A 21,825-nucleotide genomic window follows, 5' to 3' on the forward strand; every position below is an offset into this window, starting at 1 on the left:
CCTGAGGGCTTTCCCTGATCCCACACCCCAGATAACCCTGACGTTGGTCGGACACATCTCAAAAAGACTTGTCCTGGGTCCGATGGGCTCTAACCCCGGGTAGCTGATGTGTCACACACGGCTGGACCCCTTAATCCCGGCTGGTCCCGGGATTAATGACAGAGGGGCTCCAGGGGTACCCATTTGTGCCCCCGAGCTTGGTGTTTGAGGGGTCGGGGACATTCTGAGGCAGAAACCAGGCGGAGGAGCTGTGGTGCTGTACAAAGGCATGGTTCTCGTTTCACACCCTGACAGCCGCGCGTCAAGTCACGGGGAAAGCGGCACGGAGCGGTCCTGCGCGGGGTCAACAGCACCTTTCGTCTGAGGATTGTGAAAGCCCTGTCGAGACACCGGTTTGCTAAACCTCACAACACCCCTGTGAGGTAGGTATATCAACACCCCCCCCGTGTTACCGACGGAGGGGGAAACTGAGGCACAGAGAAATGCAACGGCTCGGCCGAGGCCTTCGGGCAGGAGGCCTTCCTGCTCGTGTTCCTGGCTCGTGGCTCCGTCCCCTTGGGGACAGCAGTGATAGCAGCTCACAGAGCCACTTTCTGGGCCTGCGACGTGTTTGAAGGGCTCCCGAGCCCCTCGAAAGCACCATGGTAGCCAGCCGCCACCAGCGCCGCAGGCATTGAAAACGTTTCTCAGGTGGCTTCTCCTTCCAGGCACGGCCTCGGGATCGTCACTGGGTTGTTTTTTTTTGGAGGAGCTGGAGAATTTGGAGCCTTCGTGGCCGTGTCCCAGCGCTGTATGGCACGGTCCGAACTGGAAAGCACTCTTCTCTGAAGGCAAAAGTCTCCCCGGAGACAATGCCCAGCATTGAACTCTGGTGGCAGCGGGTGGCAGGGGATGTCACCAGGCCCGGAGGAGAAGGAGGAGGTAGCTAGGAGGATATTACACAGCTTGAGCTGCCACCGTCGTCAGCATCTATCTTGCTTCGGTGTTGGATGGACCCCCAGGGCACCCCGACCCAGCCTGTGTGCAATGTCAGGAAGAATTCAAGCTGGGGGGGAACCTGGCAAGGAGGCGATCCCCAGAGCCGTGGTGGAGGTCCCACTGTGGTGACCCCCACCACCAGCCCACCGCAACCCTTCGTTGTACCACGGTGCCAATTTTCCCCTCTCCTCCCCCTGCCACCACAGTTTGTGTGCTGAGTCCTTGTTCTGTCTTATAAAAATAGTCCTCTGGTATCAAAAAAAAAATAATAATAATAAAACAAGAGAGGAATAAAAGACCCCTGTCGCCAGCAGCAGTGCAAATCAGGAGAGCCAGCTCAGGGAGGATGGGCTTAAGGTGTCCTTGGTTTGTCACTTCTTCAAGGGGAAGGAGGTGGATTGGACTTTGATGGCTGGGACTGGCCTAAAGCAAGAAAAAAAAGGAAAGGAGACGACTCATTAGGGTGCAGAGAGACCTTGCATCCGCCACCCCCACCACAGCCAGCCTTCCTCAGCTCAGAGGTTTGTGCACTACCAGAGACGTCCCCAAACCAGCCATCCCAGTATGGCCCCTACATCCCAGCTGGAGAATATTTGTCCCATAACCCAACCAGGAAGGAGAGCATCTCCCTGCCTTACATCTTGGTGGTGACCAGTAATGATTTGGAACCAGGACATGGGTACATCCAGCTCCTCGGCACATCTGGTCCTCAAAATCAACCCTGTCTGACACCGTTTAAAGAAGAGTATGGCCAGGGACTGCTCCCAGCGGGCAGCAAGGCCACAGCCACCTTATCTGGGAAGGGAGCCAGGTCTGGCTGCAGGGATGTGCCAAATTTTTTCTCATTTCAGACCAGAGAATGGGCAGAAGGGACAAATTGGAGGGACTGAGTTACACCAGGAAATTTTGGGGCATACTCAGCCTCCTTGCGGTCGCAACTACAAAGGCGTAAGAGCCTGAAATAGTTTAAGAAAGGCAGAGCAGTAATTAGACCATCTGGGGATGAGGGTCAGCTTCAGTTCAGCGTAGTGCCTTCCCTCTATGGCCGGGTAAGCCTGGCAAGCAGGAGGGGATGCAAAAACATCCACTGACCCTTTTTCCTGAGGATTTAGCAGTATAGTATGAGCTGAAAGGATTTCTTTAGCTGTGACACTGTAAAAGACCGAGGCTGAATCTCCCAGCTCCAAACTGGGAGGTGTTTGTGACTCACCTTTGAGGTGGCATCGGCCTGTAGGGAGGAAAGATGAAAGAGAGCATCACTGTCCATCCCTGGATCCCAGCAGCAAACCAGCAGCCCCCTCCGTGCTTGAGGATGGGCAGCCACACGCACTCATACCTCACAGAATGGGTTGGGTTGGAAGGGATCTTAAAGATCATCTAATTCCAACCCCCCTGACATGGGCAGGGACACCTCAGGTTGCTCAAAGCCCCATCCAGCCTGGCCTTGAACACTTCCAGGGATGGAGCACTCACCAGAGGCTGGCATCTCCCTTAATTCATCCAAACCCTACAAAAACCCAACGGCGTAAGGACCCCAAATCCCAACCTTGGCCACCATTGGCCATACCCTGCAGGTTCAGGCCAGGCACAAAGCCACACACCTTAGGTCCTGCTGCAGATGAGGGCACAAGGAGCTGCCCACAGCACACCAGGCTGACATTTGGGGTGTCCCACAGAAGCACGACCCACGAGACCCCCCTGCTGTGGCTGCCTCTTGCAGGACCCCAGCTGTGGAGGGAGGTAGCTCAGCTCCTCTTCTCCCAACTTACTTGGACAGCCTCATAGAGTGGCTCGTGGTGCTTGTGCCCGATGCCTTGAAGTTGGTAGGAGGGACCATGACCAGCAGGGTCTGTCCGTGTGCAGGAGGCAGCTCTTTGGCCAGAAGAGGACTTCCAGGCAGCGGCCGACGAGGCGGCTGGTGCTTTGGGCCGACCTGGGATCACAAAGAAGACCTTTAGAGGAGCCTCTAGGGGCATCCTACAACCCTCCAAACCACAAGAGGAAGGATGAGATCCTTAGAGGAGCTTCAGGTGGCCTCCTGCAACCAACTCTGTCTTGCTGTAGAGCTGAGAGGCTTCAGAGCATACGACAACAGTACCTAAACTACCCTAAAATATTCCCATCCTTTGCTGAGCTTTCTTCACCATTGCAACAGATTCATTTCTTAGGGTGGCAAGACAGCTCCATAATGGTTCCCAACCCTACAGAGCCCCAGGCAGCCCAAAATGAGGAATTTGTACAAATCCAGCAGGAAACTCAGCCACACTCACCAGCGGGGTCCTCACAGGGCTGCAGGGAAGAGGTTTCTTCGGAGGAGGCAGCTTGGCTTGGGAGACGACGGTTTTGGTGGGGACCATGGGCGATTTGCTGGCTGGCAGAGGTGGCCTGGCAGGCTTGGGGTCCCTCGGGCGCGGGGGGACGGAGTGGGGTGGGGGACGAAGCGGGTGGACGATGTTGACGGGCTGGGGGCCGGGGTGGTGAGCGCTGGGTTTGGGAGGGAACGCAGCCCGCGATGCCTGCAGGGATGAGAAAAGGTGATGGAGGAAACCCTCAGGTGCATTTTTTATGGGTGCCGAAAAGCAGATGTTCCCTAAAGGTCTGGGTGCTGGGGAGTCACAGCAGTCCCTGTCTATACCCTATACAAATATATATCCTGTATATACCCTATATGCCCTATAACCCATATAAATGCCCTCAACAAGAACAGAATTTTTATTCCTCTCTCTGGCACAGACTTTTCACCATCCCACCCAAAAGCTGAGCACGTTTGCTCCTCACTAACCACAAGAGAGCACGCAGGGAGGAGAAAGGTGCCAGGCTCAGGAGACCTGGAGCAGGGCCAGCTCTGGGGAATTAATCTCAGGTTTCCACCAGAACGAATTAGAGATGAGAGATATCGTCTGTTCTGCCCTGCTCTCACATCCTGTGGCCAGGCTCAAAACCACCATCACTCTTCTGAAATTCTGCCTTGGGTTTACCCACCACAAGGCCAACAGAGATGCAAAAGCCACCAGCAGGACCTCAGAGCCCCTGCCAGGCTTTGCCACGGGCATGGGGCAAATCCCTGCAGAGACACCAAGGTTTTTTAGGTGGACAAAGCTCAAAAGAGTCACTTTTAGCAGGGATGCTTAGTACTGCCCAAGGGCTCTCACCAAAATAACGTGCAAAACCAGCATGGAGCTGGCCCTGTTACTAGAGGGAGATGTGATCAGCCACAAGTAGCAGGACCAAGGAGGAAAACAAAACAGAAATTAAAGTCATTACTTACTTTGTTAGTGTAGCTGGAGGTGGAAACGTCCCGCATGGTGAAAGCAGCTTTGGAGTGGCCACTGGTTGCCTTCCGACCAAAGGCTTTGTTCCTGCCCGGGATCACAAAAGTAAATCACAGAGGGCAAAATAAAACAACCATCCTTGCAATAAAAAGTCTTCTGCCTCCCAAAACGCTGCACGTCAGCCACGTCCTGCCTCCACACACAGACAGGGAAATGTTTTGCAGGGCTGGGCAAGCAGGGACAAAAGTCAGCCTTGAGATAACGAGGGGATGGTGGCATTTCTGAAGTCACTAGAAATATAAAAGAAAGTGCTTGTCTGGCTCTGGGTTTTTTATCTCAAATGCTTGCAGGAGCTCTGACGTGGAAGGGTAGGTGCCTATACTGGGAGAGGAAATAATGAATATTTAAATTCTGTGCTCATTTAGAGCCCTTCCAGCTCTTGCAGCCTGCTAGGAGAAGATGGCAAGGAGGCTGCTCGGTACCAGGCCACCTTCATCATCACTCTCTAGGGTCACCCTGTCCATGGGATCGTTCCTGCCCTTTGCTCAGGAGAGAGCTGAAAGCCTCAGGTTGTCCCCAGGAGGAGCTCCTCGTATCACAAGGGAGGTCTCATACCACTCTGAAGCAAGTCCTGTGCTCTCCCTGCTCCCCCACAACTGTTTCTACCAGGCTGGCTGCTGCCAGGGGCAAGAAAAGAAGGTTTCAGGGTCCCACTGGGTCCTCAAGAGAGAGAATTTAGGACGTATCACCCACTGGTACGTCTCCTGGCTCCTCCTCCTCATCTCCTTGATCCATTTATTCAGGAGCGAGTTCTCCCGCCGGTACCAGAAGTAGATGCCCGTCACCAGGGCCGGGAGGAAGAGCAGGAAGATGAGCAGAAGAGTTATTAAGATGGCTTCATGATCTGTTAGGAAAAGCACAAGGGTGAAAACGGGGCTGGGAGGGCTGGCAGCCTCCAGGTTTGCTTTGTCTGGGGTTAAATCCAGAGCATGGCTCTGCTTGATGCAAAGGTTCCCAGCCACACAGGCTTGAGACATCACTGCTGCATCACCACACCTCCAGAAAATGATTCTGTGATTCTAGGACTCTAGGACTCACTGTCATGCTGCACGGGGCCGCTGTCCACGCTGCCACCCAAGCCTGGCTTCTCGCAGTAGGGGGGAGCCCAGCCGGCGTTGCAGTGGCAGTTCTTGTTGCTGTTGCAGACCTGCAGGGAGAGAAGGAGGGCTGGAGACCACCAGGGACACATGGAAATTAATATTCCACCCGGGACATCACTTGGATTGTGGCTATGTTGGACTCAAATCTGCGATCCCAATGTTGGGAGATGTTTTCTTGCTGGCGTGTTTTATCCCTGCTCTTTGCAGAAACCTTGCAGGCAGGCATCTTACAGCTTCAGTCTTCACACCAATGGCCTTAATACTTTGTGTTAGGCTAGAAGTTTGTTAAACATCTTCCCTTGGGGTATGTCCCACTAACCCACAGCATTTCTGAAGGTGAGAATCCAAGCCTTGACAATGCTGAGCACTGGGTATTGCACCTATCACCTTTTTCTGCATAACCCAGCAGTGCTGTTGTCTGCTTATCTGACGAAGCCATGGCCTAGGGAGTCCCCATCTGCAGGGATCGAATCTTTGTGGCCTTTAAGCTTTGGGCAATAGTGTTTTTTTCCTATTCGCTGAACCATTTCCCTGCATTTCTGCAGTCCCAGTTGTGTTTCTGTCCATTGCTTTGTTCTCAGAGGGAACAGGCACCTGCTCTGAGCTCTGAGTGCTCTCCAGTTCAAGCTGGACCCTGATCCAAATTTTGCAGATGGTCGTTACATCAGGAATGCTCTTCTCCCTCTAACTTGGACACAGAGAAGCAAAGACCTCAGCTCTGTCTCACCTGCAGCTGATGTGGATGTGAGCATTACGAAAAGCAAAAGCTGTGTTGCAAGGCTCGTCCCTGTGGGACACAGCTTGGTTTTGCCTAAGGATCTGAGCTCATCTCAGGAACCTGCTGTAGGTCTGAGAAACTCACCCCATGGCCATTGCACTGGGAAACACACTTCTCCAGCTCAAAAAGGGAGGCATTCTGGCACCGGCGGTCTTTGCAAACCTAAAAGAGAGACGAGAAGAAAAGGTTAGGAAAGGCCTGAGAGGCAGGACAGCAATGTTTGGCTTCACAGATAGGATTCTGGAAGGACATTGAACTTTGGAAAATGCAAGTTGCTTAAGTCACGCTGTCCCAGGTCAATGCATTTCACTATGTTTTATAGCACAGCCCAGAAATCCTCTGCCCTCTTCTGTCCTGTACAGGTTACCTCCCCTGACACCCACCTTCTGAAGAAAGCTTTTCCCATCCACCCCAAAAGGCAGGTTTTCAAAAACATCCATCCCTTCTCACTAAAACATCAACATTTTGGCTTCCAGTTCAAACTGGGAAGAAAATTTCACTAGGAAAACACCAAACAGCAGAGCTTGTATGTGCCTAGCCAGCCCGGTCTGGCACACATCCCTGCTCCCAGCCCATCCCCAGCTGAACTGAGCCTCTGAGAAGTACGTGGAGATGCAGGGGCTGTGGAGGAGACACGCTCAGTTAGCAGCATCTATTTGTATCTATCCAAGTAGATACCTCCATTCCTAACAGCTTTCCTGGGAGAAAATGCTTGTTTGTAGGAGGAAGCCTCTTCCAGCAAGTCCTGGGGCAGGCAGCCCCTGCTGTGGTTGCTCTATTTTTCATTAAATGGGTAAATTAAGATGAAACCAAAGCAAGGAGGGCTTGGTTGCCTATGCACAAGCATCAGACGATGTCTAGAAACACCACAGCTAAGATATCATCAGGAAAATGTTTGGAAAAGTAAGGGAAAGTGGGTACAGTGGCCTGGCTACCATGAGGAGAGCATCCACAGTGGGACAAGAGCCATGGAGCTATCTCCTGCAGGAGACCCCAGCCCTAGGACGAGCCACTCACCATCCCATCCCCACATTTCGTCCCCGTCATCACCAGCCCGGGGTCAGAGAGGTCTTCCTCGTCGTCCTTCGCCGTGTACATGTAGGTGCCCCGGCACTTCACCTCCCGCCCGTTGAAGCGGATGGTGGTGTCGATGGAGACGGTGTTGGTCCCCTGGGGCTTCTTCGCCGAGCTCTGGCACTGGATCTTGCCACACATGGCATCCCTAGGAGCAGGGCACAGCCGAGATGAAGGCAGGAGGAGCAAGGGTGCTACCCTATCCCTGCTGCCCCATTGTCCCTTCCCTGCTGGCTTGCTTCCCTCCGAATTTATGGTCATGGGAGAGGCTCAGAAAGGGCTTGGATAAATCAAGGACAGCAGAGGTGGTGGGGAGAGAGATGGACAGAGAGGTGCTGGAGGGAACAGGCAGTAAGATCACTGGTCTAACGGGGAATACTGAAGAGTACACTCCCTAAATGACCTCTCCTGTAGATGCTCTCCTTGCTTTTCCCCTCAGGCTGGGCAGGAAGGTGGCACACGGTGCCACAACCTCCCAGCAGTGATGGGGACCAAGCATAGGAAGGACCTTGTGGCTTCTGAGACCCAAACCAGAGATATTAGAGGTGATATTGGAGATCCCTGCCAGCCCCATTTCGGGGTGGGCAATGGGGCACCCACCTCTTGTCACACTTGACGTAGCGCCCTTGGCTGTCCTTGCCGCAGTTGCCGTAGGTGTTGCCGGCCATGTTCACGTCCTGGAAACAGGCATCCGGGGCTGGCCACGCACCTGTGGGAGGGGGAAGGTCTCGTAGGCAGTAGGATGGGGAAAGCAGCCAGCAGGGAGAAACCCCAGGATCAGGACCAGCGGCTGGATGCTCACAGAGAAAACGCGTTGGGGATTTCTCCTGGTGGGGCTGCTGGGGGTGTTGGGTGAGGGACAGCACAGGAGGGATGAATCCCACTTTGTGCTGGGGTTCTGCAGAGGATGTTGGCCCTGGAGGGGTGGATTTTGTCCGCTCTGTGCCTGCTGCAGCTCTCCTGGCTCTGGGGGTGGCAGTGCCAATGTGCGAAAGGGGACAGGGAGCTGGGAGCTGCCTGGGCTGGGAGTGGGGGGGTGTGGGTGTAAATGGGGTGTCTGGGGTGGGCACTGCAGTGTGCTCAGGGGCAGGGTGCAGCTCTAGGTGGTGTAGGGCCATAAAAAGCATGAGGGCATGCACAGATAGATCTATATGAGCTATAAGCAGCCTGTGGCCACACGGAGAGTGCAAAATCCCAAAGCATCTGGCCACCATCTGAGGATGCCCCTGGAGGCAGGACTGGGACTCACCTGGCCCCCAGAGCTGGACACACTGCTGGTGGTGGGTCATGCACATGCCGTTGTTGCAGTACGCCTCGCCGTAGGCACAGGATGAGCCGTCCAGCAGGTAAACGTTGGCCGGGCAGTAAGGAGAGGCACCCGTGCAGTATTCGGGGAGGTCACAGGATCCTGCTGCCTCCCTGCAGGTCGTCCCAGCCACCTTCAGCTGCCACGAGAGGAGAAAGAAACATCAGCACCCAAAAGAAGTAAACAGGACTTTTTTTTTAGCATCAGAGACACCCCCGAGGACACAACTTTATGCACATTTGGGCACAACCCCCCTCGCTTGGCACCAGGAGGGTTGATCCTGGTGCAGAGCATGGTCCCACAGGGGCCATATCTCACTGCGTGGTCCAGGGAGGGATTAGGGGGGTGATGAAACGAGGGGGTTACCCTGCAGTTCTGGCAGCAGTCGCCGTGGGCACACTGGGCCCCCATCTTCAGCGTGCAGTTGTGCGCGTTGCAGCAGGGGTTGGTGCACTCCTGCGTGGGGAGATGGAGACAGCATCACCACGGGGACTGAGCCCACCCCTTCCCTTCCCATCGCTGCTCTCGGCCCCTTCTCCACCCCTCACAGCACCACCCTTGGGACTCAGCCCCTTTGGGACCACCCAAGCCCCTCGGGAAGACCCCTCTCCGTGCCACGTGGAGAGGATCGGTGCGGCACACCCAGCCCCGTACCTCCACCTCCCCGCAGTCACAGTCCTCTCCGTCCTCCAGAAAGCCGTTGCCACACTTGCGGCCCACCACCAGGTCCTTGGTGTCGGGCAGGTTGAAGAGACACATGCCTCCTCCCTTCTGGAAGTAGTTCTCCAGCTGCCTCTTGCTGCAGGAGCTGAAGACGCGCGGGAAGGGGTGGCTGCGCAGGGGACAGATGGGGAGGGGTGGGAACCGGGGCGGTCGGGGCCAGGAGAAGGTGGAAAACCACAGTCAGAGCTGGGAAATAAGGACACGGGCGAACTGGCACAAACCCTTCCAGGAGCAGCAGCTGCAGCAGCACCCACCAGCCGGGTGCACCAACACCTCCATCTCCCACCCCAACCCGCACCGCTGAGCACCCCAACAGCCGAGCACCGGACACCGACAGCCCAGGACGCAAATATTTGGAAAACTGGACCCAAATGTTTTCAGGAGGGGGTTGGACTGGGCAAGCAGAGCTGCTCGGTGCTGCCCCTGGAGGAATGGATCTCCAGCAAGAAACCTCCTGGAGATAGGAGGTCTTAGGTCCTCTGCACGGGGGACACCACAGACCCCCTGACCCTACCCATAAGGTGGGGTGGGTCTCTGCGTGCAGTGCCCATGTGCCCAGGCAAAAATAAATAAATAAAAAATAAAATAAAAAATAATAATGAAAATGAATCATTTGCAAGGCCAGAGCAGCAAAAATAAATAGAATAAAATCAGGAGCCACTACTTGTATGGTCAGTTCTCTAACACCCAGCTGGCCGGTTCCTCAAGGAGCTGGACAGGAACCGGTGGTTTCCTACAGAAGCTCAGAGAAGGGCCCTTCCAGAATTTTGCACACGTTTTGAGGGTTTTTTGGGGTGATGCCCTGAGAAAGAGGAAGCAGAGGAGCACAGCTCCTGCCCTCCCTTTCGGTGCTGCTTTCATTTCCTCATATTGCTGAAAAACAATTGCTTTCCTATGAGCGTATCTCGTTTCTGACATGCAACGTGGCCTTTTCTGAGGAGGTTTTGAAGTCTGGGGAAAATCTCAAGATCTGCTAGAAAAAAACAATAAGTCCCTGCAAGTTACGGTTGGGTGGGCGAGTAAATAAACCCATAAACTGCTACGTGAACATGCAAATAGGGACAGGCAAAGATGTACTTTCTGCATGTGTGGGGGGAAAAATATTTCAGAAAAAAAAAATAAAGAAGTAAAAAATGTCAGAGGGAGATGTGGTCAGGCTGCCCAGCTACAAACACCATCCGCAGCTTGCTGGGAGGTTCATGGCCATGTCCTGTCCCTGTCCCTGTGTCCCTGTGTCCCTGTCCCCATCCCTGCCACCTCTTACCCGGTGGCTGCTGCCATCACGCAGCCGCCCTGCTCCGGGGTGGCCTCCACGCAGCAGCCCTGGTTGTCGTGGCTCATGCCAAAGTTGTGGCCGATCTCGTGGGCCATGGTGGCAGCAGCTCCAATGGGGTGCTCCGAGTGGTCCTGCAGGGGGAAAGGGGGCTGGGTCAGTTTTGGGGGTGGCCCACTAGGTCCCCAAGAGGGACCCACAGCAGCCCTGGGACCGCAGCTGGGTGCCACGCGAGGAGGGCCCGTGGAAGAGGTGGGGTTTGGTCTCCTGGAAGCCCAGCGAGGGAAAGATTTGGGGCTGGAGGGGACTGCCAAAAAGATGGGGCCTTGGAGGACGTGTCCCAAAAGACAGAAACCTCGTGCACCACGCTGCCAGCCTGAACCAGGGACCACAGGGTCACCAGGACCATAGGGTCACCGGGATCACAGGGTCACCGGGACCACCGTCACCCCACAAGGAGAGGCATGAGAGGTTTATGGGGTGGGAGATGACCCTGCAAAACCAGAACAAGCAGAGGGTACTCGAGGTAAGGGGCTGAAGCAACACAGAAGACCCCAAGGCTGCTGCCCACTGCAGTGGGGGCAGGAGGCCAACATCTGAGAGGCCACCAGCATCGTTGGCTGCCCTCAGGCTGCATCCCAAGACCAAGCCTGCCCCTCTAACCCCAAAAAAACGGGATGGGGATGGGGTCCCCAAGGCCAGGAGGAGCAGCAGGGCCCCTCGGTGCCCCCTTACCATGCTGACACCCCCGGAGTTGTCCGCGCTGCACATCCCCTCCAGCGGGGCCATGCCGATGGTCGTCCCCCTGAACGTCTTCCCGCTGCTCGGACGCCCACCGGAAAGGAGAGCGGAAGGGTAATTAGTTCCTCCAGGCAGAGCAATTAGCAATTAGCCCTTTCGGAGGGCTCAGGCCGGGCCGGGAGGGCTCTCACGTCAGCAGCTGGGCGTTGTCGTGCTTCTTGCGCGCCCTCAGCGCCTTCTTCCACTGCAGGAAGGACCAGAGCGTGGCGTTGGCGTCGCTGGTCACGGTGCACTGGTCCCGCTCCGTCCACACCTCCAGGCCGATCAGGGCCACCTTGATGTTCAGCGACCTGTAAAACTGCAGGGGGACAGGGCTGGAGGGGACAGGCTCTCACCAGGTGTCTCCCCTCGCCGTCATCTCCTTGATTTCCATCCGCCGGGGGACTCGGGGACACGCTTTTCCCAAAAGGAGCCAGTCAGCTCCCTCAGCTGCCACCATCACGGCGTGTCCCAATGCATTTTCCACCACGATTGCCACCTAAATTCCCAGCACCAGCGACACGGGGACAGTCCCCGAGGGTCCCCAAAAGGCTGGCCCCGAGCTCAGGTGCTTCCCACATGCTGGGAACAGCAGATGTGGTGACGAGGGACCGGCATTACCTTGTCCACGTAGTTTGCAATCTCCACGATTCGCTGCTTGGTGAGGCCCAGGTTGAGGTTCTGGTTCCTGAACTGCGAAGAGGTGGGGATGGAGGAAGGTCAGCAGAGCAAGAGCAGGGCAGGGAACAGAGCAGGCTCCTGTTTTTTCTGCAGGGGACCCCCAGTGGCACTCACCAGCGTGTTGTCAGCCACGATGAAGAGCTCCATGTACTTCATGGTCCTCCAGGCATCTCTCTTTGCCTGCAAAGCAGACAGCAAAGCTTGGAGGAGTGAAGGGGTGGGCAGCCCGGGGGGCTTGTGGGCTCCCCAGACACCACAGAGCCTCCCAGGATAGACAGCTGGGAGGGGAAACGAGGCCAATGTGGGCTGTTACAGCACAACCTCCCCGTGTCCCCCTTATCCCATCCCACCCAACGCAACACCGGCCTCACCCCACATCCTACATTCCCTCTGGGGTCTCCTGCCCACACTGAGACCCCCCTGAGCCACCCACCCGGGGCAGCAGCAGACATTTAGGGAGGGCACAGAGGCACACAAAGGACCCGGGGCTGGCTTTACCCGGCGCTCCAGCGGCCTGAAGAGCCGGGCGATGGCACCCACGGTGCTCCCCAAGTCGTCGCCGTGGGCGCAGGTGCCCCCTGCGATGGGGAGGTGCTCTGCTCGCAGGATGAGGTGCTGGCCCGGCTCGGGGGTCCCCAGGGGGTGCAGGTAGTAGCTGTCGTTGCTGCTCACCACGATCAAGCCCCTGGATATGGAGAGCAGCAGGACGGGATGATGGAAAATCAGCCCCGCAGAGCTCACGGGAGCATCCACGATGCTCAGAGGGGTCATCAGAGCGGGGTCCCTGCAGAGCAGCCCCAAAATCCCCCCTTCAGCAGCCCCAAAACCCCTTGCAGGTGCTGTACCGTATTCCTGAGCAGGTGCTGAGGACGACCCACGAGCTCCTGTAGCCCCGCACGTGCCCGTGGTAGTAGCAGTGGTCCTGGGAGAGAGAGGGGACGGAGAGCTCGGTTAGAAGCCACCACCCAGAGCTGGCCGGCCATAAATCCCATGTATTCATCCCAAAAAAATAAGCTGCCCGCTTTGCATTTCACAACCAGCATCCTTCTGGACACGGGGATGGATGGAGCCAGGATGCTGCCAGCTCTGGAGGTCCAGCCTGGGACATGGACGGTCCCCGAATGTGGGGGACACATCATTGGAAAGGGACACTGGGGATGCTTGTGGTGAAGCTGAGGCTCTGGGACACCCCAAAACCATCATCCCCATTCTTCTGAGATGAGTGACACACATCCCTGGCACCCACCGTGTGGTTGGGAGCCACTGTCACGGGCTGCCCGTCCGTGGTGTAGTGTGTCTCGGTGTAACCCGGTGCCAGCAGCCTGCAGAGAGAGCAGAGTGATGAGGAAAACCCTGCAATGGGGACGTGCTGCCCATTTTGGGGCCCACGGCCAGCGAGGACACGGGGACCAAAGGGACGGGGAGGTCCCACCGCCGCCCAGCCCCAGGAGATGTGCAGGGGAGGTGAACCACAGCCTCTGGCCCCTTTCTGAAGTCCCCAGGTTCACAAGGATGGGGCTGCCCATCCTGCTCGGGGTCCTGGGCATGGGGTGAGCATCTGAAGATGAGCATCTGGAGGGGTGATGGCTCCCCAACAAGGACCAAGCCCCCCGTGGGTCTTCAACAGAGCCCCTCAGCCCTACTAAGTTTCCCTTTGCCCCAACCCAGTGAAGCAGCAGCATCCAAAGTCCCCAAGGGGCAATGCCCAGCCTGGAAAAAAAACAGGGTCAGCCCCATAATTAGGGTCCTGCCCCAGAGCATGCCAGGTTTGGGGTCTCCAACACAGCCACCCCATCCGGCCTCGGGCACGTCACTCGTGGCACGGCGAGGGTGCTGCTTCCGATGCGCCCCTGCGCCAGCACCTCACCAAAAACCAAAAATACTGGTGAAAAATAATAATAATAAAAAAAAAAACAGGCTGCTCTGTCTTCGCCCTGCTCCCCGCAGCTGCCAGCCGTCTCACACCCCGGCCCCGAGCTGACAAATTGCTTCCTGCCTCCAGGCGAGAAGAGCCAGAGCTCAGCCCGCGTCCCACGCGCCTGCGCATGGGGGGATCGGCGGCAGAGAAGGCAAAAGCCAGCCCAGAAATCAAGGTGATGGGCACCCTGCCGCCCGCAGGAGGACTACGAGGGGCTGGGTTCACCTGCTGGCTCTTTGGGGTTGGGGTTCTGGGTCCCTTCCTTGTGGTTTTGCTCTTGCAGGAGGAGAAAACGCAGCCAGCGGCCAGCCCCGGAGCGGCATCGGGCCCCCCCTTTCCCTGTCCCTTGGATTGTTTTTTTGTATCTGCTTCGGTTCCAAAAATGCTGCTGCGGGCACGCTCCTGGCACCCACGTCCCCGCGAGCAGGCGCCTGGCACCAGTAGCTCCAGTCTAGCAGGGGAACCAGACGGGGACTCGGACTGGGTCCTGGAATGGGGACAGGGATGGGGACAGGGATGGGGACAGGGATGGGGACAGGGATGGGTCAGCTGAGGATGCTGGAGATGTGAAAGCCTCCGTGAGGTGCCTGGGGACAGGGGGAGCCGGGAGGGTTGAGCAGACCCCCAGCTAGACCCCAAAGATTTGGGGTCTAGAAAAGCCTGGCTGGCCCACGGGCTGGCAGGGCTGGCACAAGACAGCAAACTCGGTGCCACCTCCATGTGAAGGGGCTCAGCTCTCCCTGCTCTCTTCCAGAGCCAGAATTTGGGTCGTGAGAAGAAACAAAAAAACATTTCTGGGCCCGCTGCTAGCAGCTAGGAAGCAGGCTGGGCGGTGCAAATTAGTTTGCAACCCCAGCTGGCAAAAAGCAGAAGCAGAAGCCTGACCTGCGTGACACCTCAGAGCCACCCAGCACCAGGAAAGACCCGAAAATACGACACCACAAACGGCACGAGGTCCCCAGGGACCACCCTGAGGTTCTCCGTGCTTGGCTGATCCAAGGCAAGAGCAGCAGAGCTTCCCAAATGCCCCCAAAGCCCCCCTGGAAGGGCTGTAGGGCCATCTCCATCCTTCACCCACGCTCTGCCCTGCACCATGGCACTGCCCAGCCCGTTCCTGCCATGACACGGGGCTGAGTCACAGGAAAAAAGCTTTTCAGCCCTAACCCAGCATCCTGCAGCGCTGAGTCGGCCACGGCCAGCAGGAAACCACCGTGACCTGTCCCATGAAGCAGAAAAGCCACGGGTAATCCCAATTTGGGTGGTCCCATAGCAGGGACACCCACAGACCCTTCCCCACAGCCCCAACACTTACTCGTTTCTCTCCAGCACCAGGATGAGCTCTCTGCCCTCGGCCGTCACGGCCACCTCTGCCCGCGCCGGCGCCGGCTTCTGCAGGGAAAGAAAAAGAGAAATGGGGTTAGGAAGGGGTTAGGTGCTGCCAGGAGGGTGTGCACCTGCCTGTGTTATTGTAGGACCTACTGCAAAATGGAGCAGGGAGCAGCAGGACAGGGGTGGGCATCAATGAGAGGTCCTGGAGCTGGGACCAGGGGGTGCTGGCAGCTGCAGCGCTGCGGTGCCAAGGAGATGAACAGGAACAGCCCCGGGAATGGGGACCCATGGCCCTACAGACACCCGGGGGCGGTGGGAGGAAGCGTCTGACTCAGCTTCCTCAGGATGCCCGAGGTTTTACTCAATCCCTCACTTTGAAAATGGGAACTGGTTTCATCACCGTGCTCATGGATCCGCGCCAGCGCGCTCGGTTTGCACATGCTGGGATGCGCCCATGTCCCCACATCCCCATCCCAGCTCCAGGGACATGAAAATCATCCCTGGTGCCACTTGGCAGAGCTTGAATCTCCATCTCCTGTTTTTTTTGGGGGGGATGTCACACCGCCGGGGTGGTGGCAGCGGGTGGCACTGGTTGCGGGTGGCACTTGGTTATGGGGACACAGGAGAGAGCGCAAAGCTGGGGCACAGGTGGGGGACGGCATCAAGATTCACCTCCCCAAATCAGACATCCCCTAAAAGCATCCAAACCCAGCACCCCAAAGGGTTTGTCCCCCACCCCTGGGTCCCTCCCGGCCCGTGCTGATCCCTCCAGCTCCCCAAGCAGGGCCGCTGCTGAGGTTTTTCCAGCTCGGGAGAGAAATTGGGGGAGGACGGAGCCGTCCCGGCAGTGCTCGCAGCATCACAGCTTTGTCACCAGGAATGTGAAGGGGTGGGGGCGAAGTTGGGTGATTCCCAAACTGGGATAAATCAGATCCCAAAACCTCCTGCTGGCCCATCCCTAAATCCAGAGGGGCATTGCTCCTCGTGCACCCCAGGCACCAGGGGGGGACACCGGGGACATCTCCAGCCCCACAGCGCTGGGGATGCCCTTTAGGGGACAGCACCGAGCATTTTGGGGTGCAGGGATGTGTTTTTTTTCCCTTCAGGCCCACCCCAAGCTGAGCACCCCAATTAAGCAGCTCCCGTGGGGTTCTCCTGTCCCCAAGCAGGGCTGAACCCGTGCCACCAAGCAGTGAGGATGCTGAGGGGCTGCTCACCCCATCCCATCCCACAGCAGCACGGGGGCGCGGGGACGGAGCCGCGGGGATGGCCGAGCCCCAACCCGGACGCCTCGCACGGCGTCTTCCCAGCTCCAAAAAAGGAGACCAGACGCAGGGCTTCGAGGGAAAAAAAAAAAAAAAAAAAAAAAAAAAAAGAAAAGCCACAAAACCAGCGAGGAACAACGAGGCCAGGCCGTGCTGCTCCCCACCAGCCCCTTGGTGGGCGAGGGGCCCTGCGCGGCGCAGGAGGAGGAGGAGGAGGAGGAGGAGAAGCCGGGGCCGAAGGCTCCTCTTTCTGCTCCACCACTGGTCGAATATGTATTTTTAGAACATGAATCTTATACAAACATCGCTCCCTGGCCAAACATGGTCTCTACATTTTTCTTGCGATTTCCCTGCTTTCCCCCCCCACCCCCCGCCTCTCCAGCCCTCCCGTATTTCAAGCCTGTTGCTCCCACCCCGATCCCTCTCCCCGCACCCATCTCTTCCTCCTCCTCCTCTTCCTCCTCCTCCTTCCCTTCCCAGTCCCAGCTCGTTCCTCCTGCTTTAAATTCCCCAGCAATTACTCCCAGGCTCGACTTCAGGGCTTGCTCCCAGTTAAAGGGACACGAGGGCGAGCCGGATCGCACCAACGCCTGCAGCCCCCCCGTGCACCACTGAAGGCTGGAAAATAAATTCCTCCTAATGGGGTCGGTGCTTGGACCCCACATGGGGCTGCATCCCAAAATCTCCCTCTCCCCGTGCCTCAGTTTCCCCCAGGGTTGGGGATTACGTGGGGAGACACCAGGAGCTGATCCTGGGGGGGGCCAAAAACCCTGCGGAAATAAATATCAGGATGGGAAGGATGGGAGAGGAGCGAGCGTGCAGCTCCCATGGCAGGCAGGAGCCAGAGAGCCCAGCTCTGAGGCCAGAAATGGTTATGACGTTAATTACGTTAATTAAGCATTGATAATTTTGCCCTGAACCTAAATTAAGTCCCTGAGACGTGCTGGTTGTGGCCGGCAAGGGGCAGAATCAGCACGGTCCTGGGCTCCAGCACCATCCCGGCTCCAGCATCGTCCTGGCTCCATCCTGACCCAAACCCCACTGCCTTTCTCCCCCAACCCCAAAAGATGCCCTAAACCCTCCAGGGGCTGCAGGAGCCGTGGCCCCTCTCCAGCACATCTCAGCAGAGCCGGTCCCAACGGGGGCTGCGCGGAGCAGCCGGGATGAATCTGCCCTGGCCAGGAGCCCGCGGGGCAGAGCTCAGCTCCGGTTTTCTTTTCCAATCTGCTGATCAGAAAAACCACAGCCGTGTGTTGTTTTTTTTTTGTTTTTTTTGTTTTTTTTTTTTGCAGAGGGGCTGAAGCCAAGGAGATTGTGTTATTGTTCCAGGGGAAAGAAGATCTTTGTCTCCCCGGGGCTCCTGGGCGCATCCTCGGCCGGGCGCCCTCCTCCAGCGCTGCTGGAAACGTCGGAGCTCAGCCTGGGGTCAGCTCAGGCAGGTCCCACGAGCACCAAGGTCCCGTGCGAGCCTGGATGCGAAGAGGAGGGAAGGAAGATGGGTTTCCCACCCCGCCACAGGGGATGGACACTCTCAGTTGCTCCGCAGAGGATGCGGTGATGATTTTTGCAGCTGAGCTCCCCAGCTGGAGCATCGCGGCCCCGCCAGGCTCAGGAGGAGCTGGAGCCGAGCAGGAACCCAAACTTGGTTTGGGTTCCTGGAGCTTCCCATCACCCAAACCTTTGTGGGAGCACCGGGACTGCATCGCCTCGTCCTCAGCTAAATGCACACCAGCATAAAGATCTGAGACCCCCAGGGCCAGCCTCTGTTTCAGCTGCTGCCTGGAAAAGCACCCTGGGGTCAAAGAGCTCCATGGAAGCAGGAGAACCCAGGGTGCAGAGGGAGGATTTGGGATGGTTTCAAAGCAAATTTGGCCCAGAAGCTCGGTCTGTGCCCTGCCACGCAAAGGGAAAAGGGCTTCCCTGCAGGAAACAGATTGCAGGAGCCGTGCCACAGAGCCTGCTGACAGCACCTGCAGCGGGGCAGGGTTTGGGTTGGGGTTAGGGCAACTCCCTGCTCCTCCCTTCCTCCTCCTGCCCGGCCCTGGTGATGCTTCCTGGGGACGGTCCTGAGCTGTCAGGATGCTGAACAGCACAGAAAAGGGGACAGAAAGTTCCCTCCTGCAGGACAGGGGGATGCTGGCTGCCCCAGGGACCCAGATGTGGGTGGGAGGATGCTCCACAACACGTCCTTCTGCAGGTCTTCCCATCCAGGAGGGGGACGGAGGAAGGTCAGGGGGGTCTGCCCGGATGCAGCTCGGTGGGGACAGGGGACAGGATCCCACCCCAAGCCAGCGACGAGGGAGCTGTTTGCAATCAGGGTCCCCACGACCTCCTCCCTGGCCTCTCCGAAATCGCTTCCATGTGTGCCGGGAGCCGCGAGCCCGCGGGGATTTCAGCCCCAACAATAGGAGGCCGGGTCCAGCGCCGTGCCAGCCCGCACACGACGGGGCCACCAGGGCCACCGGCAGCTCCTTGTCCTGCTCCCCCCCCAAAAAAGAGCCACCACCACCCCCAAGGGTGCTTCCCGGGGTGGCACGGGGACGTGGCACGGGTCACCCCACTCATCCAACCCGCTCCAAGCCGTCGTTTCCCACTCGAGCAGCGGATGTGGTTCATGGCAGAGCATCAGAGGGACCGAGCCCGGCGTCCCAACACCTTGGGGACAACTTTGAAGGGTGTGCACGGCCCGGCTGCGCTCCCACCTCCAGCCTTTTCCACCCACATCCACCCAACGCAACCCATCCCAGCCCACGAGCCTGGCCATAAAATCCCTCCTCGCTCCTACACGCTGCCCCCAGCATCTCCTCCTCTTCCTCCTCCTCCTCTTCCTCCCCGTGGCCTCAGGCCAGGCAGGAGCGTGCCGCGGACAAGCAGCCCCTTTGTGCGCCGGGAAGCCGTGGCCACGATTATTTCCAGCGTCTTTGCTGGAGGGCAGGAGACACGGGGTGGGGAGCAGAGCGGGGCTGGATTAAATTTACCCTATAAATAAGCACTCGGCAACAGGCTGGGGGCAAAGGGTGGGATGGGAGAGGACCCTTGGCGACGCTTCGGGTCTCGATGTGGAAGCAGGAGCCCGCTGCTCGCCCCCTTTGTCTGCTTCTCCCCCCTCCTCGCAGCCCCTCCGAACAGCAGCCTCCTTGTTTCGGCTGTCTGGAGCCGGCGGAGGCACAGAGGATGCCAGGAAGCTCCAGGACCTGCCCAGCCACCCCTTGGCCTTTCGGTGGCCGTCCCAACCCCAAAAGCCACCGGGACGCGCCTGCACCCTGCCATCGGCGCTCTCCCGATGCGATTTTGGGCAGTGGGGCTGCCAGGAAGGGTATAAATAAAAAGCCTGCCTCTCGGGTGCCCCCCATCCAGCCTAAATATAACCCCACGGCTGGGGCTGCCATGGAGCAGAGAGGGAGGGGACGTTTTCGTAGGGTGACCACAAGGTCCCCGAGGCGACGGGGCCGGGCACACCGCAGGCTATTTCGGCTCAGGGAGAAAAACGATTCCGGGCAGCTGCTGCCAAATTCCCCGAGAGAGAAAGCATCAGCCCGGAGGTGTCCTGGGGAGATATCTCAGGTGGCTTCACCGCCTTGCCCCCAGCGGAGGCCACTTCCCGGCACTGAACCTCGTCAGCAATGAGGCTGCGCGGCCCCAAACCGCAGCGGTTTCCTGCAGTGACCCCCGTGGGTGCTCGCTCTGCTGGGAAGGGATTAAATCCTTCTAAATGCAAAGCCCCAGAGGCTCCCCCTGCCCCTCAGGCAGCACTGCTGGGCCAGGAGGGTGCCGGAGCCCTGGCACAGGCTGCCCAGAGCTTGGGGGGCTCCTCCTGGGGGAGCTGCAGCAGCCGCCGGGATGCGGGGCTGGGCACCCCACACCCTGGGCCCTATAAACTTGGCATCCCCACACCACAAAGCCCATGCCCCACAGGACCTGATCCCACTCTGACAGCACGGTGTGGGGCACAGGAGCCATTTCAGTCCTCACCTGCTCATCCATGCTGACAGCTCGCCGGGTGCGGCCCCCCAGGAGCCAGTGTGGGGTCACCCGCTCCCCATGGGACGCCGGGCCTGGGGGAGAGAAGAGTTGGTGAGCGTGTGGATGGAGAGAGGGATCCCACAAGTCCCCACGGAGGGGGTTTCTCAGCAGCCATACAATAGAGATGAGGGGCTGTGGGGACAGCCAGGGGCACCTCTTTGGGGTTTTTGGGGCTTGGATCACCCCGTCCCCATGCCAGCACCTACCCTGCCACCCCAACCTGGCTCCTGGAGCATCCCTGCCCTCCCAGCCCCAAACCGGTGCTTCCCACCCTCTCCCAAAACCCCACAATTGGATTTTTCTTTTTTTTTAACATATCCTTAAGCTATTATTAGGATGAGGAAATTTGGTCCAGTCACCAAATTTCTCACCAAATGGCTCAGAAATCGAGCCATTGCCTTCTGCTCGATCCCACAGCTGCCGAAGGAGCTGCAGCAGGGCACGGGTTTGCCCGAGCCATCCCAGCTCCCCCGGGCAGAGCAGCACGAGCCATTCCTTGGCTCGCCTGGAGCCAGGCAGGCTTTCGAAGATTTATTATTATTTATTTTTTTTATTAAACAACGTGGCTGCGTTTGATTGCAGCAGACCCAGCAGCTTCTCCTGGCTTAAGCCTGGAAAACAACGGGGGAAAAAAATAAATCAAATCAAATCCGCTGCTGAAGACACTGCTGAGAGGGGATGAGGTCTAGCAAAAATGTCAAGCACCAGGCCACCTTGCCAAGCCAAATGTTGTCAGTGAAAGCTTGGGATCTCGTAACCTTCCCCAGCCAAGGGCAAAGTTATTTATTAAGGGAGTGGAATAACAGGGCCCGGGGCTTTATAATTTTTCTACGCTTGTTTTGGTTCCCCCTGCAACTATCCGGGGAGATTTGGATTGAAGAAAAGATGATGTTATCGAAGAAAAAAAGAAAGAAAAAGGAGGGGGGAAAGAAAAGAAAAGATGAAGTTGTAGGGTGGGAGCTGCAGAGTGAGCACTTAAAGCTGCCCAGCCTGGAGATATCACACGGTGGCATTTAATCGGCTCGCATTATGTATATAGCATTTCATCAGATTCCAGGAATAACTACAGATAAGGCGGTGGCACGTTCCCGGCCCCCTTCTCCTCACCTCCTCCAAAAAGGATAACGGGGCCTCCAACCCCGTGGCCGTACAAATGGGGAAACTGAGGCACGGTGCGAGTTTGCTGCTTCCCCATTACAATAAAAGAGGAAAAAATAAATAAGCAACCACTTTTCCTCCAGGCAAAGAAGAAGGAGCCCCTGGGG

General features: G+C 57.5%; 1 protein-coding gene across 1 annotated transcript; it reads right to left on the reverse strand.

Moving 5' to 3' along the window:
* Positions 1 to 264: 264 nt before the first annotated feature.
* ADAM33 (ADAM metallopeptidase domain 33) lies at positions 265 to 21,755 on the reverse strand. The gene is made up of 24 exons (XM_032186941.1): positions 21,668 to 21,755; positions 20,510 to 20,592; positions 15,256 to 15,332; positions 13,272 to 13,347; positions 12,871 to 12,947; positions 12,524 to 12,710; positions 12,140 to 12,205; positions 11,966 to 12,037; positions 11,497 to 11,663; positions 11,300 to 11,384; positions 10,556 to 10,698; positions 9,223 to 9,400; positions 8,935 to 9,024; positions 8,512 to 8,707; positions 7,863 to 7,971; positions 7,206 to 7,410; positions 6,273 to 6,350; positions 5,349 to 5,457; positions 5,004 to 5,154; positions 4,247 to 4,337; positions 3,249 to 3,494; positions 2,748 to 2,911; positions 2,189 to 2,206; positions 265 to 1,401 (listed from the first exon to the last, which is right to left on the reverse strand). Exons 1-24 carry the CDS (start codon positions 21,753 to 21,755, stop codon positions 1,350 to 1,352), a joined length of 2,808 nt encoding a protein of 935 aa, XP_032042832.1. The 3' UTR covers positions 265 to 1,349.
* Between the last annotated feature and the right edge of the window lie 70 nt (positions 21,756 to 21,825).

This window comes from Aythya fuligula, chromosome 4, assembly GCF_009819795.1.
Source record: "Aythya fuligula isolate bAytFul2 chromosome 4, bAytFul2.pri, whole genome shotgun sequence".
NCBI classification, from domain to species: domain Eukaryota; kingdom Metazoa; phylum Chordata; class Aves; order Anseriformes; family Anatidae; genus Aythya; species Aythya fuligula.

Coding starts and splice junctions, on each gene's coding strand:
- ADAM33 (XM_032186941.1), bottom strand. CDS start 21,755: ATGGGGAAGCAGCAAACTCGCACCGTGCCTCAGTTTCCCCATTTGTAC. Junction 9,401..10,555: donor GTGATGGCAGCAGCCACCGG/GTAAGAGGTGGC, acceptor TCCCCTGCGCAG/CCACCCCTTCCCGCGCGTCT. Junction 9,025..9,222: donor GTGACTGCGGGGAGGTGGAG/GTACGGGGCTGG, acceptor CTCCCCACGCAG/GAGTGCACCAACCCCTGCTG.